Raw genomic sequence first — 17,019 nt, 5'->3', positions numbered from 1 at the left:
GGGCTGTGGGCGTGGCCCTGGGGCGTGGGCGGGGTCTAGGGCAAGGGCGGGGTCCTCCTATAATTAGGCCGGAGAAGCGTCTTCCCAGCTCACTGCTGCATCCCTAAGGCTCCAGAGCTCTCCCTGATGCTCTGAGGGTGGTTGGGACTTCGTTTCTTCTGATCACACCGACAGCTTCCTGGGCTAGCAGGGAGGAGACGGAGGTTTCTGCCAGGTGCCGTAGGAGGGCGAAGACTGCTACCAAATATGTTGGGAACGATTACCATCACAGGTAAGACTTGGTTCTCCCTCGGCGGGGCAAAAGTTACTGGAAAGTCTCTAGCAGTGAGCCGTGGCTGGAACTTTATTGGCTTTCCATTTCTCTTCCTGCACTTTCTTCAGGAGAGCGGTCCATAGTCCCACAGCAACCGATGAACCTCACGTCTTACTTTTATTTAAACCAAAACCGTCCTGGAAGCGCTAATGGGAAGATGCATTTGGTTAGGGACCCTTTTACCCTTTACCCTCAGGGAAGCGGGAGGGGGGCTGTCAGAGGAGCCATAGCAGCTAGCCGAATCGAAAAAGTGTCAGATACGCTGTGGATAACCTGTTCTAGTTAGTCTAATTTTTTAAAGTTCCCACGCCTGAGAAATTGCAAGTGTTTGGGGTTTCCTGGTGCTTACTAATAAGAACGGTGGGTGAAGTCGTGTGTCAGACTAATGTTTTAGTTTTGGCTTGAGTAGTTGGTATTAATAAAGCCATAGGTCCTAAATCTATAGCAAGAAACACCATTTAGATGTTAGTAAAAATAGTAATAAATAAATAAAAAAGGTTTTCTGGGAATCTAGTTGTATAAGTCATAATGTAATGCCTACTTCTGAAGAGTGGACTGTCTACGCCAGGCTTTCAGAATGCGTTTGTATGTAGTCTTAGGCAGTTGTGCTGTGGCTGGGCTTTTCTTAGGGGACTGTGTGTTTATGTTTTCTTTCTCTTTCGCCCCCTCGGAAAACTAAACTCCACTTGCTAACTTACATTTATAAAAGCGGCTCTGACTTAAACCTTTGAAATGGACACTGCCAAATCCGTTGTCTTAAAGTGGGGCATAAACTTCCTAGGGCTTCAGTAGTTTCTCCGTGTAACTACTCCCTACACAACTGCGTCTCCCTGTGGAATTTGAAATGAATTTGAAAGTTTAGCAAAGCTAAAAATATCTCTCACTTCCTATAGTTCAGCCTGTTTACACCAAGAGCGCCTTCGTAGTCTGTCTCCTATCTAACTTTGTCTTTCTACCAGTGGCCAGTGTGGAAATTTGTGAAACCTAGAAATTAATAGATAAATGAAACCTAAAAAAAAATAAATAATATTCTCTTTTCCCAAGTCATTAGTTATTTTCTTTAAGATTTATTTATTTATCCTTTTTTTCTTTTTTTTGGTTTTTCGAGACAGGGTTTCTCTGTGTGGCTTTGCGCCTTTCCTGGAACTCACTCGGTAGCCCAGGCTGGCCTTGAACTCACAGAGATCCGCCTGGCTCTGCCTCCCGAGTGCTGGGATTAAAGGCGTGATAATGTGTGTATGTCTGTGTCAGTCTGTTTGTAGATATATGCATGTGAGTGCAGCTGCACTCTGAAGCCAGAGACGCTGGATCCCCTAAAACCTATCGTTACAGGCGCTTTTTTAGATGCCTGGCTTGGGTGCTGGGATCTGAACTTCTGGCCTCTGCTAGAGCTGTGCATTCTCTCAACTTCTCTCCAGCCCCCAAGTCATTAGTTTTTACATGAATGAAACCATGTTTCAAAGGGGACCTACCAGATCTCACGTTCTTCTGATATTTTTAATGTATAAGGTGTTGTTTTGTATATTCAATTTTCTTTTTTTTTGTTTTTTTTTACTTTTTTAAACTTTATTTTATGTGTATTGGTGTGAGGGTGTCAGATCCCCTGGAACTGGAGTTACAGACAGTTGTGAGCCGCCATGTGTTTGCTGGTAATTGAATCCGGGTCCTCTGGAAGAAGAGCCAGTGCTCTTAACCGCTGAACCATCTCTCCAGCCCCACATTCAATATTTTATTAGTTTGAGCCCAAATACTGCAAAAGCTAGGCATGGCATCACAGACCTGCGAGCCTACCACTGGGGAAGTAAAGACAGGAAGATCAGGGTTCAAAGCCAGGCTGGGATACATGAGACCTTCTCAGAGAGAGAGAGAAAGAGGGGAGGGGGCCAGAAAAGTTAAGAGCAAGGAGACTTCATCAAAGGGAATTTCACTGTCTTTGTGTTGCTATTCTTCTGTGAAGTAACTGATTAAGGAAGGTGTGTTCTCAGTCGTCTTTAGTTGGTCAGAATCTTGAAAAGCAGTGAAGGCTTGGAGCTGCTTGTTTAAATAAGAGGGAAGAGAGGATTTCTGTAGCATTTGAGGAGGGGCCTGGCGCTTACGCTTCTCAATCACTGACAGGGTTTCTGGGTGTGTATAGGAACTACTTAGAAATGCTTTTTCATTTCCGAAAGCAGGAGTTCATCGTCTCTCTTCTAGTTCATCCAGACACCTGAGGTGTAGACAGTACAACCTGAATTAGATCTGAGGGGTTGCTCACAGTACATGGCATCACCGTTCCTGACTCTCATTAGCATTAACTAGGCATAGAAACTAGAAAATAGTTGTATGTGACACAGTGGGCAATGAAGGGTCCCTTCCCTAATGCCCAGAGCGGTGGCACACCAGCGAGACTGCCTGCAGCATTTTTATTTAAAGATTTATTTATTTATGTACCTGAGTGCTCTAGTTGCATGTACACCTGCGTGCCAGAAGAGGGCATCAGATCCAATTATAGAAGGTTGTGAGCCACCATGTGGTTGCTGGGAATTGAACTCAGGACCTCTGGAAGAGCAGTCAGTGCTCTTAACCACTAAGTCAGCCCTCAGCCCCCCCCCCTTTTTTTTTAAATTAAAGACAGGGTCTCACCTAGGCTAAGCTGGCTTCCAACTCCCTGTGTAGCTGAGGATCACCTTACATACCTTATATCTCTGGTCCTCCTGTGTCACTTTCCCAGTGCTGGACTTAGAGGCCAGTGCTACCACACCTCATTTGTGCAGTGCTGGGAATGGCCATCAGGGCTTTGCGCATGCTAGGCGGGGCACTCTACCCACTCTGCTAGCCCGGAACTACTTTTTCATTTTTTTGTTTGCATCTTATTTATTACTAGTGTGTGTGCATGTGTGCGCGTGCATCCCTGTACTGCTGTATGTTGTAGGAAGACAATTTTCCTTGTCAATTTTCTGCTTCCTCTTTTTTTTTTTTCCCCAGGATGCAGCCACTTGGGTTCTTAGGCTTGTTTGGCAAGTTCCTTTGCCTGCTGAACCATCTTTCTCTCTTTTTTTTTTTTTTTTTCCTTAACGATCTTTCTATATATCCCTGGCTGGCCTAGAACTTGATATGTAGACCAGGCAGGCTGGCCTTAAACTCACAGAGGTCTCCTAGTGCTGGGATTAAAGAATACGCCACCACCCCTGGCCAGGGCTACTTTCTGAATTAAGAGAACGTGTCTCTCAGCTGTTAAGAAAGAGCCAAGGACCTGAGATCTGGTCCCAGCACCCTCATCAGACAGCTCACAGCTGACTTTAACCTCAGCCCCAGGGGATCTGACATTCTTTTCTGGTCTCTGTGGGCACCTACACTGATGCCCACACCCACACACTAACACCCACGTATGCACGTAATTAAAAATAAGTCTTTCCTGGTTTCCTTAATTCACACATTTTTAGATTAACTAATAATATTTCTACTTGTTGAATTGAGCAAAAACGTTCTTTTTATCTCCAAAGTACACTGGGGAATCCAGGTACGGTTGCTCACTCCTGTAATCTAGCACTTGGGAGGCAGAGGCAGAAGAATTACTTCTAGTTCGAGGCTAGCCTGGGCTACAAAGTGAGCCCCGTTCTTAAAAAAAAAAAAGAGTGGGAAAGAGCCAGTGAGATTTAAAATTTTTTGATTAAAAAAAAATTAAACCAGGGAAGCATTCATGCATATTGTAAACAGTTTACAACACATTTTTATGTAAATCATGGGGGGGCACGACACAGTACCCTGCACGTGGCTGGTGTGATGTGTTGGTTCTGATCTGGTCCAAAGAGTTCAGGTGCTGGGTTGGCCTCTGCTGATGTTGACTCTGTATTCTTGGTGCTTTGTGAATTCTATTGTTTATTCCTAACAATTGTAGTGAAAACCCTGGTTTGTGAGCTTCCTCTCATCATAAAAGGAAGTTTCCCAAGCCTGGCTGCAGAGTATCTCATAAGGATCTCCTTCTCGAGGCTTAGATGATGCTATCTCAGGGCATGCCCTTGCACCGTGGTGGCCAAAGGCCGCACCGTAATGATGTCACCTGGATGGTCCGGTACTGGGTTTTACATCTCTGAGTTAATCCCAGTAAAACAGGTTCTTCTGCCTGGAGATTTCCTAGCTGATGAGCTTTGGAACAAGCGGAGTTGAGTTGGGCGTGTTTTGATAGAAGGGGTGGGTTCAGAATGCAGAGAATTCCTGGAAAAATTCCAGGAGATCGTGGGGGAAAGTTAAACAGTTCCAGATGTCACACACAGTAAGCTGTGCCTGGGGACAGAGAGCACTGGTTATTCTAAACCTGAAAATTGAATGTTGTAGTTTTTGTGGTGGTGCACTTTTTTTTTAGTTGTTGTTTTAAAAAATGGTGTCACCAAAACTGAACAGCTACATTAAGATAAAAATATTAACATTTCATGAGGTATAGGAGGTTGCTTTTACTTTTAAGTTGTATGTGTGTGTGTGTCTGTGTATGTGTATGTAAAATACTTTTATTTCAGTCTCCTAAGTACGGACGTCTCTTGACATCTGTGGGGAATTGGTTCTAAGATCTTCCTACAAAATGTGTCCATCAGAAAAAAATTTTTTTTTTATTTAAACAACCTATGCCACTGCATTTGAAACACCCACAGAGTGCTCACACCACCTAATATACTGTATATAGTTGTTACATGTCATACTGTCATTCAGGAGTGGCAATGAAAAAAAGAGGTTGGTACAAGCTCAGTTTACATGGAGTCCTCCCGCACCCCCCCCCCCCCCCCCCCCCCCCCCCCGAAATATTTTTTTGCTCTAAGTCTGGCTGAATATCCATGCATCCTATATCCACGTGCACATTGAACGGGTTCAGAGGCCAATTGCAGGGTGCATCAGTAAGCTTCCGTGAACATGTCCGTTAGAGAGTATGATGTTGCTTATACTATTGGTAGATGTGAAAAAGCTGTGACCCCTACACATAGCTTATGAGATGGTATTGCAGATGGCCATCTGGACCCTTGGGGGGATTATAGTCTCCTCCCTGGCCTTTTTCTGTGTCGTGGGATGGGAGACGGTGGGTTGCTAGCTGGGATAGTATGAAGGTGCCTGTTGCTATTAACTTGGCTCTTCTAGTGAACACCCTCATCTGGATCCTGGGGAGACTCTGCTGTCATTCCCAGCAGAGCCCCAGTCTGAGCGAGCATTGTTTGGACCCCTGAGCTTGCCGTTGGAACAGCCTTTGTCTTCACTGGCGGGATGACTGAGAGCTGACCTGAGTAGTTACTGTATGCAGTGAGGGAAAGGCCTCTTCTACAACTGCTTATATTGCTGCATGGACTTTTAGGGAGCAAGAAAATGTACCCCCCTAGTCACTGTTGCTTCTAGCAATTGGCCTTTTAAGCTTTTCCTCTTCCTGTCTAGTTGGACAGATCTAAGGCAGATAATTCTGTAGGCTGGGGCGTCACTCAGTGTATATATAACACATGCTTTAGGCAGGAAGCTGTGGACTCAGCTCCCTGCACTGATTCTCCATAAGTGACAGCCAAGGGCTAGCTCCACAGTTCAACTGTGATCTGCACTTAATCCCCGGAACCCATGTAAAGGTGGAAGGAAGGAGCCCACTCCACAGAACTGCCCCCTGACCCCTACACATGCATGGCGGCTCTCATGTATCCGTCTGTACATAGCACACACACACAAGACTAATAAAAATTTTTAATGATCAGATTTTGAAGCCATGAATGAAGAGTAAACATTACTAGAGGGGCGTGATGTTGTGTCTGGAAGGTAGATAAGCAGTGGCCCTTCTTCTGTGGAAGGCTTCCCCATGAATATTATCCCTTATGTGAAGGGCGGAGAGGTAGTGTTGTTTATTGGTGGTGGTTGTGGTGGTGGTAAGCTTACAGTTAATGGCATACAGTCCATCATGGTAGCAGGGCAAGTTCCTGTCCATAAGGCTCTACCACTGAGCTATCTTGTGTGTGTGTGTGTGTGTGTGTGTGTGTGTGTGTGTGTGTGTGTGTGTGTATGAGAGAGACAGAGATAGAGACAGACAGACAGACACAGAGAGAGAGAGACAGGGAGACAGGATCTCACTATGTAGCCCTGGCTGCCCTGGAACTGACTGTGTAGTTCAGGCTGGCCTTAAACTCTCAGAGATCCATCTGCCTCTGCCTCCAGAGTGCTGGGATTAAAGACATGTGGCACCATGCCTGTCCCACTCTATTAAATTTACAATTTTTTTTATTAGCTATCTTCTCCCTTCCCTCCCTTTAAAATAGTAGTTCTCAACCTTCCTAACACTGTGACCCTTTAATACAGTTCTTCATGTTGTGCTGACCACCAACCATGAAATTATTTCATTGCTACTTTCTAACTATAATTTACTAGTGTTATGAATTGTAAGGTAAATATCTGATATGCAGGATATCCGATATGTGACCCTTGAAAGGGTCTCATCCCACAGGTTGAGAACCACTGCATTAGAAGCTTGCTGGATTAGATCTTTTCCCTGCCATCCCTACATCTTTGGGCTTTTTTTTTTTTTTTTTCTGTTCTTTTTATTTTGCTTTAAAGCATTTAACAGCTTCTCAAGCTGAACCTGTGGTACATAACCTGTAATCACAGCACTTGGGGAGGTAGAGGCAGGAGGATCAGCAGTTCAAGGCTAGCCTCAGCTACATAAGGAGTTGGGTATATGAGATCTTGCCAAAAATAAGTTTCTGTTTGTTTTCTAAGTATTGTCTGTGAATACAGGATTATTCACAGGTAGATGGGAATGATGTCTGGTCTGGGGATCTCTTACCTTCAGCCAGGACTGGGGAAATATGGGTGATTTGAATGTCCCAAGTACAGGTGGGCGGATGAAAGCTAAAAGAGTGAGGAATTGGAGGTAAAGGATGGGAGGAAACATAGACAACAAGAGGCCACACCAGGCTCACATGGGTCCAAATGGGGTAAGGGACCTACAGAGTTTACATGATACTAAGAGTAAGTGAACCAACTTGAGATGTAGGCTTTCCTTAACACCCTGGAGGGGTTCTGTTGGAAGTCAAGGTTTTTTTTTTCTCTCTCTCTGTTTTTCAAGACAGGGTTTTTTTTCCTGTGTAACAGCTCTGGCTCTCCTGGAACTTGCTTTATAGATCAAGCTGGCCTGGAACTCACAGAGATCTGCCTACCTCTGCCTCCCCCAAGTGTTGGGGCTTTTTCTTTCTTAAAGAGCACCAGCAGAGCTTGCAATTTTGCTGAGTTTGAAAGTGCACCCAGACTGCCTGTGTGGGTTCTGCTCTGAAGGTCTTGTACCGTATAGTTCACCAACTCTAACTGGACAACACTGCCCTCTTCTGTTCAAACTCCATCAGGGATTCGGATAATGGTACTGCCTGTGAGCCCGGCAGTGTGACGACAGAAGATAGGACCAGCAAACTACCGGAGGAAGCACATAAAAATGAGTCGTGCAACCATTATGCCACAGTTAGTGATCATCTCGTCATATTGTCTTTATAGGAATCCTTGTTTCTATAGATTACCTATCAGTAATTACCTATCTGGAGATTTTTGGAATTCACAAAACTCAGCTAAGAACTTGGATATGGTAGTGCATGCCTGTAATTCCAGCACTTAGGAAATAGAGGCAGGAGTGTTACAGGTTCAAGGCCAACTTCGGGTACACAGTTCATATCCACCTCGGGATAGATGAGGCCCGCTCATAAACAAACAAAAAGCCCCACAAAACAATAAGCACATTTGTTTTGGAGAAAAGAAACACTTTAAAAGCCATCTGAGTTTTTGATGGGCATAACCAACCAGCTCACTAATTAGCTAGTTGGGTATAATAGTGTTTCAGCCCAAATGTAAAAAAGCCAGTCTGAGATCTGGGCATCTAGGTCACTGGGAAAGTACCTGGGCAGGGGAACGGGATGACTGTGTCTATATAAAGTACTCTGTCTCTTTGGGGGAAGGGAAAGCTATATTTTTCATCTTATCCATCTGTATCCCAGCGTTCAGGAGCCTTAGGCATTAGAATCTCAAATTCAAGTCAGAGGACAACTTCTGGGAACTGGTTTTCTCCTTCTACCATGTGGCTCCCCAGGATAAAATTCAGATCATGTAGCTGTATGTGTATGAGACAGGAACGCACTCTGTAGACCAGGCTGGCCTAGAACTCACGAGAGATCCACCTTGCCTCTGCCTCTCAGGTTCTGGCATTAAAGGCGTGCACCACCAACACTAGGCAATTTAAAATTACATTTTTGTGTGTGTGTGTGTGTGTGTGTGTGTGTGTGTGTGTGTGTGTGTGTGTGCGCGTGCGCGCGCGCGCGCGCACATGGGGATGCCACTACACTTTATCGGAAGTCAGAGGACAACTTCTGGGAGCTGGTTTTCTCCTTTCAGATCATCAGGATTGGTGACAGGCACCTCTCTTCACCTGCCCTGTGGAGCAATGTTTGTTCTTGGACAATCTCCTCCATGTATATAATGTACTAGTGACACCTCACCACCACTACACTCACATGTCTCTCTTTTATCCCTTCCAGCCAATCTCTACCAACCTCCCCCTCTTATCCCTACCACTGGCTTTCCCAGGTTCATGACTTGGTTTTGTTTGGTGACCCATCATTCAGTCTAACCAGGGCCCTCTGTGCTGTGTGAGCACTGGGTTGGAAGTGCCCACGGGTCACCAGTGGAAGGCTCTGAAGGCAATGATTCATCCTCTCCCTGACTCTACATTCATAGCAAACCATTTAGCCAAATAGTTGAGCGGTGAGAGGTAGCCCCGCCCCTTTCCCTAAGCCCTTCCTCCACCCATGTCTAAAACTGTTCTTAAGCAAACCCAGTCCAGGTATCTGCAGCTGCTTGACTCTGTGATTGTAGTGGCTGCATCTTGCTCAAAGGATGGCATTTTGCAGCCCTAATCTAGAACTTTTTTTTAATTTGTGATTTATTATTATTATTATTATTATTTTTTTTAAAGATTTATTTATTTATTATGTATATAGTGTCCTGCCTGCATGTATGCCTGCAGGCCAGAAGAGGGCACCAGATCTCATTACAGATGGTTGTGAGCCACCATATGGTTGCTGGGAATTGAACTCAGGACCTCTGGAAGAGCAGCCAGTGCTCTTAACCTCTGAGCCATCTCTCCAGCCCCTTATTATTATTTTTTGGTGCTTTTATTTTATGCTGTGTCTTTCCCCTTTGGTTCAATTTAGGTTTTTGTACTCTTCACCAAAATGCATTGAGATGATGATATGTGACTTCTTCAGGATACTGTGCACAATGACACTTGTCCCGTAAAAGTGATGGAGTGTCCCCTCCCCACCCCCAACTTCCTCTCTGTAGAATTGATTGGTCCTCCGGGTCTCTGAACTGACAGATTCTGATTTAGCATCGTCAATACTTCCTATCTTCGCCAGTTGTTTTGTTTGTTTGTTTTTTGTCTTGTTTTCTCCTCTTTGTTTCAAAATGATGGCCAGGTAGTCTTGGTGGATGGGGTGTGTGTATTCTTTTTGGTTAGGTTTATTTTAAAAAGCACGGCTGTTAAGCGTGAGTAAACCCCACTTTTCACACTGAAACTATCAAGAGTTTCCATGTACAAGTTACTCCTTGTCTTCACTGTCAAAATCCTTTCCCAAAGTGGCTCCTTCATTTTGGATGTATGATGGAGCATGAACACTCAAGAGAGTGCAGTGTGTGGGTTTAGTCCTGGTGGTGTACAGTCTATGGATTTTGACAAATGTCAGGGGTGTGCATACGGCCAATATAATTAGGATCAGAAAGTATAATATCCCTAACACTCCCCTTATTACCTATTCATTCGTCCTTAGCCAATCCCCTGTCATAACAGTTATGAGTGAAGCTGAAATCAGTGCCCGAGTATAGTTGTGTGTGTGTGTGTGTGTGTGTGTGTGGACTGCAGCTTCCTACTCATCTTTGTGAGTGCCAAGGATCCTGACTGCATTCTCACAGGATAACAGTATGTTTAGCATTGTAATAAATGCCAAATTGTCCCCCCAAGTCACTGTAGGGGCTCTCCCTATGTTGCCATTTTTGAAGTTCTTGTGTCTTCTAGGGCAGTTAGAGGCTCTGCCTTCAACCTCTAAGACTACATGTCTAATGTGGCTATAGGGAAGAACTTGGCCCTGGAACATACCAACACTGCAGTTGGTTGGGTTTTTTTGTTTTGTTTTGTTTTTGTTTTTTTGTTTTTTGGAGACAGAGTTCCTCTGTGTAGTTTTGGAGCCTGTCCTGGAACTCGCTCTGTAGCCCAGGCTGGTCTTGAACTCACAGAGATCCGCCTGCCTCCGCCTCCCAAGTGCTGGGATTAAAGGCATGCGCCAACACGGCCTGGCCCGGCTTGCAGTTGGTTTTTATAAAGAAAATGCTTACACCCAAGCCACACCCACACCCTGTGGCCATTACTCTGAGGGTTAAATGTAGATGATAACACAGAGCAGGGACTGGACGAGGGCAGAGGGGCGAAGCCCCCACACGTGATCCTAGAATCTTCTGGTGTGGGGGGAGGGGCTGGCCTTGGTCACCTGGCAGACAGTGCCCCGCCTCTGTGACGTGGGTAGCCGTCCCCAGGGGGTGCCCCTCTCCACCCGGGTGGCCGGAGACCGCCCCGCGGCCGGTTGGTGTCCCGCGATGGGGCAGCCGGGAGAAGCTAGCCGGGCCACGCGGGCCCCTGTCCCCGGCCACCCGCCACCATGCCCTGGTGGAGTAACTTCTGCTGTAAGTAGCGACCCCCATCCCCACCCCCGGGAAGTAAGTAGCGCTGCGTGGCTGGGAAAGGCGACCCCTCTAGATGGTGGGTGAGGGTCACAGCAGGGCAGGACAGAGAGCGAGCGCATTGCTTTCCAACCCTGAGCTCCCTGCCCTTGAAGTGGACTTAGCCTTGGAGAGCAGGGGCGAGCCAAGCCTCCATGAAGGTCATTTTCTGCAAATGCTAAACCCTCCTCAGTCTAACCTGGAGATGAGAGCATCATAGATTTTTTTTGGGGGGTGGGGGTTCGAGACAGGGTTTCTCTGTGTAGCTTTGCCCCTTTTCTGGAACTCACTCTGTAGCCCAGGCTGGCCTCGAACTCACAGAGATCCGCCTGCCTCTGCCTCCCGAGTGCTGGGATTAAAGGCGTGTGCCACCACCGCCTGGCAGCATCGTAGATTTTTAACACAGGGGCAGTAACTTAAAGAGCAGATATCACTTGCCAGACAGAGGGCACAGTCTTCAATACCCTAGCTTGGAAAAGGCACTGAGGTGGCTGTCGGAGGGGAGATAGAAAATGACCCAAGACTGGAGAGGTCACTGTACCCCTTCCTTCCCAGTCTGGAGAGGGCAAGCATAGAGCGTGGAGGGAGGCGGATGGAGTCTGTTTGCGTGGGCTGCTGCATTACTGTGCCGACTCGCGGTCAGGAAACAGAGTCCTGGCATTGGCCAAGGGTTCAAGTGCATGACGTGGGGGCAGGATGTAGGCTGTGCAAATGCGCGTGTGCGCCACAGGGGTGCACGAGGACAGTTCTGGATCCTGTTGGAACCTGATTTAAACGGCCTTGGGCCCGGTAGTTGCGAAGAATAAGCCCAAGGCCCCGGGCCACCAGATGTTTGATAGCTTGGCTATGCAGTAGAGGCCGAATTTTTTGGAAGTAGAACCTCCCTGTAAGTTCTGTACAGATTGGGGTCCGGGTTGAGGCAGGAGGCAAGTGGAGGCCGAGACCCACAAAACTGTGAGTGTCCAACATTACAGGCAAATGGTGTTTGGGTGTGTGTGTGGGGGGGGGGGGTAAGAAATGGATGTCATGCTGATGAGCTACCGTCGCATCTGGAAGATTGTTCTGACAGTAGTGTCTAAGATTTTACCTACAGGGTTGGGGATTTAACACAGTGGTAGAGCGCTTGCCTAGCAAGAGCTAAGGCCCTGGGTTCGGTCCTCAGCTCTTAAAAAAAAAAAAAAGATTTTTACCTACAAGGGTATTGTAGACAAGTAGGTCAGTTAAGACTTGCACTTACCTGTTGCTTAGCCCTTCTTTATCTGTCAGGAAGCTGTTTGGAAGGCAGCTATGCTCACCACTGCACCACCAATGCAACGTCCTGCCTGGCTCCAGAGTGAGTTCCAGGAAAGGCTCCAAAGCTACACAGAAACCCTGTCTCAAAAAAAAAACAAACCAAACCAAAACAAAAAAAAACCCAATAACAACAAAACACACACACACAAATGTCTGGTGGTATCTGTTTGGTATCCCTTAGGTCAGCTCTAAAACATTCCAATGAAGAATTAAAAGGGAAAAGGGATGGGGCCAGGAGAGATGGCTCTGTGTTTAAAAACACTTGTTCTTGAGAAAGACCTGTGTTCAGTGTCCAGGAACCACGTGGTGGCTCACAACCATCCCCCTCTCTCCTGACCTTCTGAGAGTGGTGGACATGTGTCCATAACATGCTGGCAAAATATTCATACACAGCCGGGCGGTGGTGGTGCACGCCTTTAATCCCAGCACTCGGGAGGCAGAGCCAGGCGGATCTCTGTGAGTTCGAGGCCAGCCTGGGCTACCAAGTGAGTTCCAGGAAAGGCGCAAAGCTACACAGAGAAACCCTGTCTCGAAAAACCAAAAAAAAAAAAAAAAAAATTCATACACGTAAAAATAAAAAAACCCAGAGGAGGCAGTGGGTGAGTTAGTCTTGGGCTTGTGGCAAGATACTCAATTTAGGGCTGGAGAGATGGCTCAGAGGTCAAGAGTATCAGCAGCTCTTCTAGAGGTCCTGAGTTCAAGTCCCAGCAACCACATGGTGGCTCACAACCATCTATAATGAGATCTGGTGCCCTCTTCTGGTGTGCAGAAATATATGCAGAGCACTGTATACCTAATAAATACATAAATCTTTTTTTTTTTTTAAAGATACTCAGTTTATACTTTTACTGATTACTGGTAAAATTTGTTAGTTTGTCACTGATTGGATCCCCCACCACCACCACCCACACGTGCATGTAATACAGTCCACAAGTCCACAATAACCCCCCTTCAAAAAATAAAAGGAGGTTACATCTCTTCTTGTATTAGAATATTTTTGAACATTGGGCATGAGGGCTTGCTTAGCCCAGGGTTCAATCCTCGGCACCGCATTAACGGGCTTAGTGGTGCATTTCTGTAACCTCAGTCAGAATTTGAAGGTTATCCTAAGATCTCCAGCTTGGGGGTGGGGCTGGAGAGATGGCTCAGAGGTTAAGAGCACTGCCTGCTCTTCCAGAGGTCCTGAGTTCAACTCCCAGCAACCACATGGTGGCTCACAACCATCTCTAGGGGGATCTGACGCCCTCTTCTGACATAAAGTTATACATGCAGATAAAGCACTCATATACATAAATAAATAATAAAACCTTAAAAAATGAAAGAAAAAAAAAGATCTCCAGCTGGATGCCAGCCTGGGTTATGTGAAACCTTGTCTCAAATAAATCAAAGGAAAGAAAAGAAACAGCTGGTGGAAATGCTCCAAGCACCCAGTGGGAACTTAACCCAATTTCCTTATTCCAAATGTTTTTAAAAATCAAAGGCTTGTGCCACCACCACCCAGCTAACTTTATATTTTCAATAAGGAAATAATAATTGTGTGTATTTCTGGAGTATGGTACTGTTTCATCAAAGTTCAATTTTTGTCCCCCTCCCTCTTTTTCATGTTTTTTATTTTAAAGATTTATTATTTGTTATGTATACAGTGTTCTGCATGCATGCCAGAAGAGGGCACCAGATATCATTACAGATGGTTGTAAGCCACCATGTGGTTGCTGGGAATTGAACTCAGGACCTCTGGAAGAGCAGCAAGTGCTCTTAACCTCTGAGCCATCTCTCCAGCCCCTCTTTTTCATGTTTTTAAGTGGTAAACAGAAATTTATTTGGCACATGGTTCTAGAGGCTAAGAACTCCAAGATCTTGGCTCCATATACAAATTATGTATTCAGTCAAGCTAATTAACATAACTATTATGTTACTGTGTTATTGTGACAGCACTAAAAATCTTTTTTAGCAATTTTGAAATATGCATGTATTAACTATGATCCCCCTGTACTGCCACGGGCTGCTGGAGCTTGTCATAGATGGTAGACGAAACTATTCCAGTTCCCCAGCACCCTCCTTCCTTATTGTTAGTCCTAAATGTGGAACACAGGGCCTTTGCATACTATCACAGGGCTGCATTCCCAGCCTTGATATTATGTTGAGTCTTACGATGTAGCCCACACTGGCACTGAACTTCCAATCCACCTGCCCTTGCCTTCCAAGTAGCTAAATTTTGTGCCAGTTTTAACTGACCTTTTTAATCTATTAGATAAAGAAGTACGTGTCATGTAGAGGAAATTAGACTCAGGCAAACAAAACTAAAACATATTACATACCTAATCCTTCCCCGTGATGATGATATGTGAAAGACAGGACAGAGGATTTAGGCTAAAATGAAGTTATTTGTTTGAGCAAGAGAAGTCTGCACTTCCTCTTAGCAGAAATAAACAACTAATCTTAAGTCATTCTCACTGCCTGTTCCCCCGCCCCCCAAGACCCCAAAATATCCTTTCAGTGGCTTTTCCCACATTGAGTGTTTGTCTGATTAGAAGCAGGGGAGAGGGATCTCTGGTTGCTATGTTCCTAATTCTCCCAGTTACTACAGTTACCCACCCACCCCCCAGCTTCATTACATCGTGTTGTCTTGCTTTTTACACCCAATGATTTTTTTTAAATGCCAACTTAAGGAAAAAAAAAAAACCAAAAAACAAAGAAAACATGAGCATCTATAGCCTGCCACACTCTTTCTCCCTCTTCTCCGGCCGTTTGAAGCTTCTTTCTTCATTCCTTCCTTTCTTTCTTTCCCTTTTCTTTTCTTTTCTTTCTTTCTTTTTTTTTTTTTTTTTCAAGACGGGGCTTCACTGTGTAGCCCTGGCTGTTCTGGAACTCACTCTGTAAACCAGGCTGGCCTCGAACTCACAAAGATCCACCTGCCTCTGCCTCCCGAGTACTGGGATTAAAGGCATGCACCACCACCCAGCAGCACCACCCGGCCCCATTGGAAGTTTCTTGCAGGTAGTCCTTCATGCTTGATTTTGGCCTTCTGTGACATTGTGCTCACCAGACCTGGTTGTTTGACACTGTGCATGTGGCTGATCATTTCCTGACAACTGGATTCCATTCACTGGGAATCTGGGATTGACTTGTGCCTTCTCAGAGTCTCCTGCAAGGATGTCCAGCCTGATCACTTGGGTATGGTGGCACCTGTTAGATTTTTCCATTGTAAGGGTAATTTTTTGAAATTATCACCTGTGTCTTGATACTCCAAAACTTTATGCTTCCTGACAACTTTTCACCCCATGAATTTAACAACTTTTGCTCCTTATACTGTTTCCTACCACCATTTTAAAATTTTTTATTATTTTGGTTTATTTATTTATTTCAGACAGTCCATCTGTCATATAGCTCTGGCTGTCCTGGAACTCATTATGTAGACTAGGCTGGCCTGGAACTCACAGAAATCTACCTGCTTCTGCCTCTCCCAAGTGCTAGAGGATTAAAACATTTGCCACCACATCTGGCTTTATCTTTTGATTTTTGAGATGAGGTCTCACCACATAGCCTTCAAGCTTGAAATCCTTTCTGCCTTAGTTTCCCAAATAACAAACCTCCTAGTCCTGTAGACCTTTTTATTTGGTTTGGAACTCAAACTCCATAGCCTGGAGTGTGCTAGGCAAGTGTACTACCACAGAGCTAATTCCCCCGCCTAACTTAATAATGCATTATTTATATATTGTGATTGTTTTAGTTAGAATTTCTGTTGCTGAGATGAAACACCATGACCAAAAAGCAAGTTGGGGAGGAAAGGGCTTATTTGGCTTACACTTCCACATCACTGTTCATCATCAAAGGATGTCAGGGCAGGAACTCAAACAGGGCAGGATCCTGGAGGCAGGAATTGATGCAGAGGCCATGGAGGGGTACTGCTTCCTGGCTTGTTCATCATGGCTTTCTCAGCCTGCTTTCTTATAGAACCCAGGACCACCAGCCCAGGGACAGCCCCACCCACAACAGGCTGAGCCCTCCCCGTCAATCACCAATTAAGAAAATGTCCTACAGCCGGATCTTATGGAAGCATTTTCTTCTCTGAGATGAATGTGTTATGTCAAGTTGACCTAAAATTAGCACCAAAGCTACACAGATAAACCTTGTCTTGAAGGAAAAAATTAGCACAGTGATATAACCCCCAAATTATTTTTTTAGGTTTATTATTTTATGTGAGTGTTTTGCCTGTATATATGTGTGTGTACCCTATACCATGCCAGGGGCCTGAGGAGATCAGGTCTCTTGGAGCTGGAGTTATAGATGGTTGTGAGCCATCATGTAGGTGCTGGGACCCGAACCTGTTACCCTGCAAGAGCAACAGTGCTCTTAACCCCAGAGCCATCTTTCCAGCCCCACTCCTTCTAAAATTCTAAAGAGAGACATAAGCATGGTGGCACATGCTTGTAATTCCAGCACCTGGCGACAGAGGCGAGAGAACAGGAGTTCAAGGACATTCTTGGCTACATAGTAAATTCAAGGCCAGCCTGGGCTAAGTGAGGTCTATCTGCAAAGTAACTAATGAACTAAAGAGAATGACTCCATGGATCAAACTGGAAAGTTTTGTCTGTTTATCCACTTGTTTTCCTCTATAAAACATGTTTCTTGAGGCTAGTGTAGAGCGCCCACCACAAAAGCATGGGGACCTG

General features: G+C 45.4%; 1 protein-coding gene across 2 annotated transcripts in view; it reads left to right on the top strand.

Moving 5' to 3' along the window:
* Akap12 (A-kinase anchoring protein 12) overlaps positions 1-17,019 on the top strand; it is a 95,179-nt gene that overhangs the window by 69,513 nt on the left and 8,647 nt on the right. Inside the window, exon 1 of one of the 2 annotated variants that reach the window (XM_052750964.1) lies at positions 95-271. The exons of the other annotated variant lie outside the window; for it this stretch is intronic. Coding sequence (XP_052606924.1) covers positions 247-271 — 25 coding nt within the window. The 5' untranslated portion in view covers positions 95-246. Of the gene's footprint in view, positions 1-94; positions 272-17,019 lie in introns of those variants that run through there. 2 annotated transcript variants of the gene reach the window in all.

This window comes from Peromyscus californicus, unplaced genomic scaffold, assembly GCF_007827085.1.
Source record: "Peromyscus californicus insignis strain IS unplaced genomic scaffold, ASM782708v3 Scaffold_22__1_contigs__length_63687245, whole genome shotgun sequence".
NCBI classification, from domain to species: Eukaryota; Metazoa; Chordata; class Mammalia; order Rodentia; family Cricetidae; genus Peromyscus; species Peromyscus californicus.
Note: the sequence above shows the minus strand (reverse complement) of the source record. Positions and strands in the feature narration are given on the sequence as shown.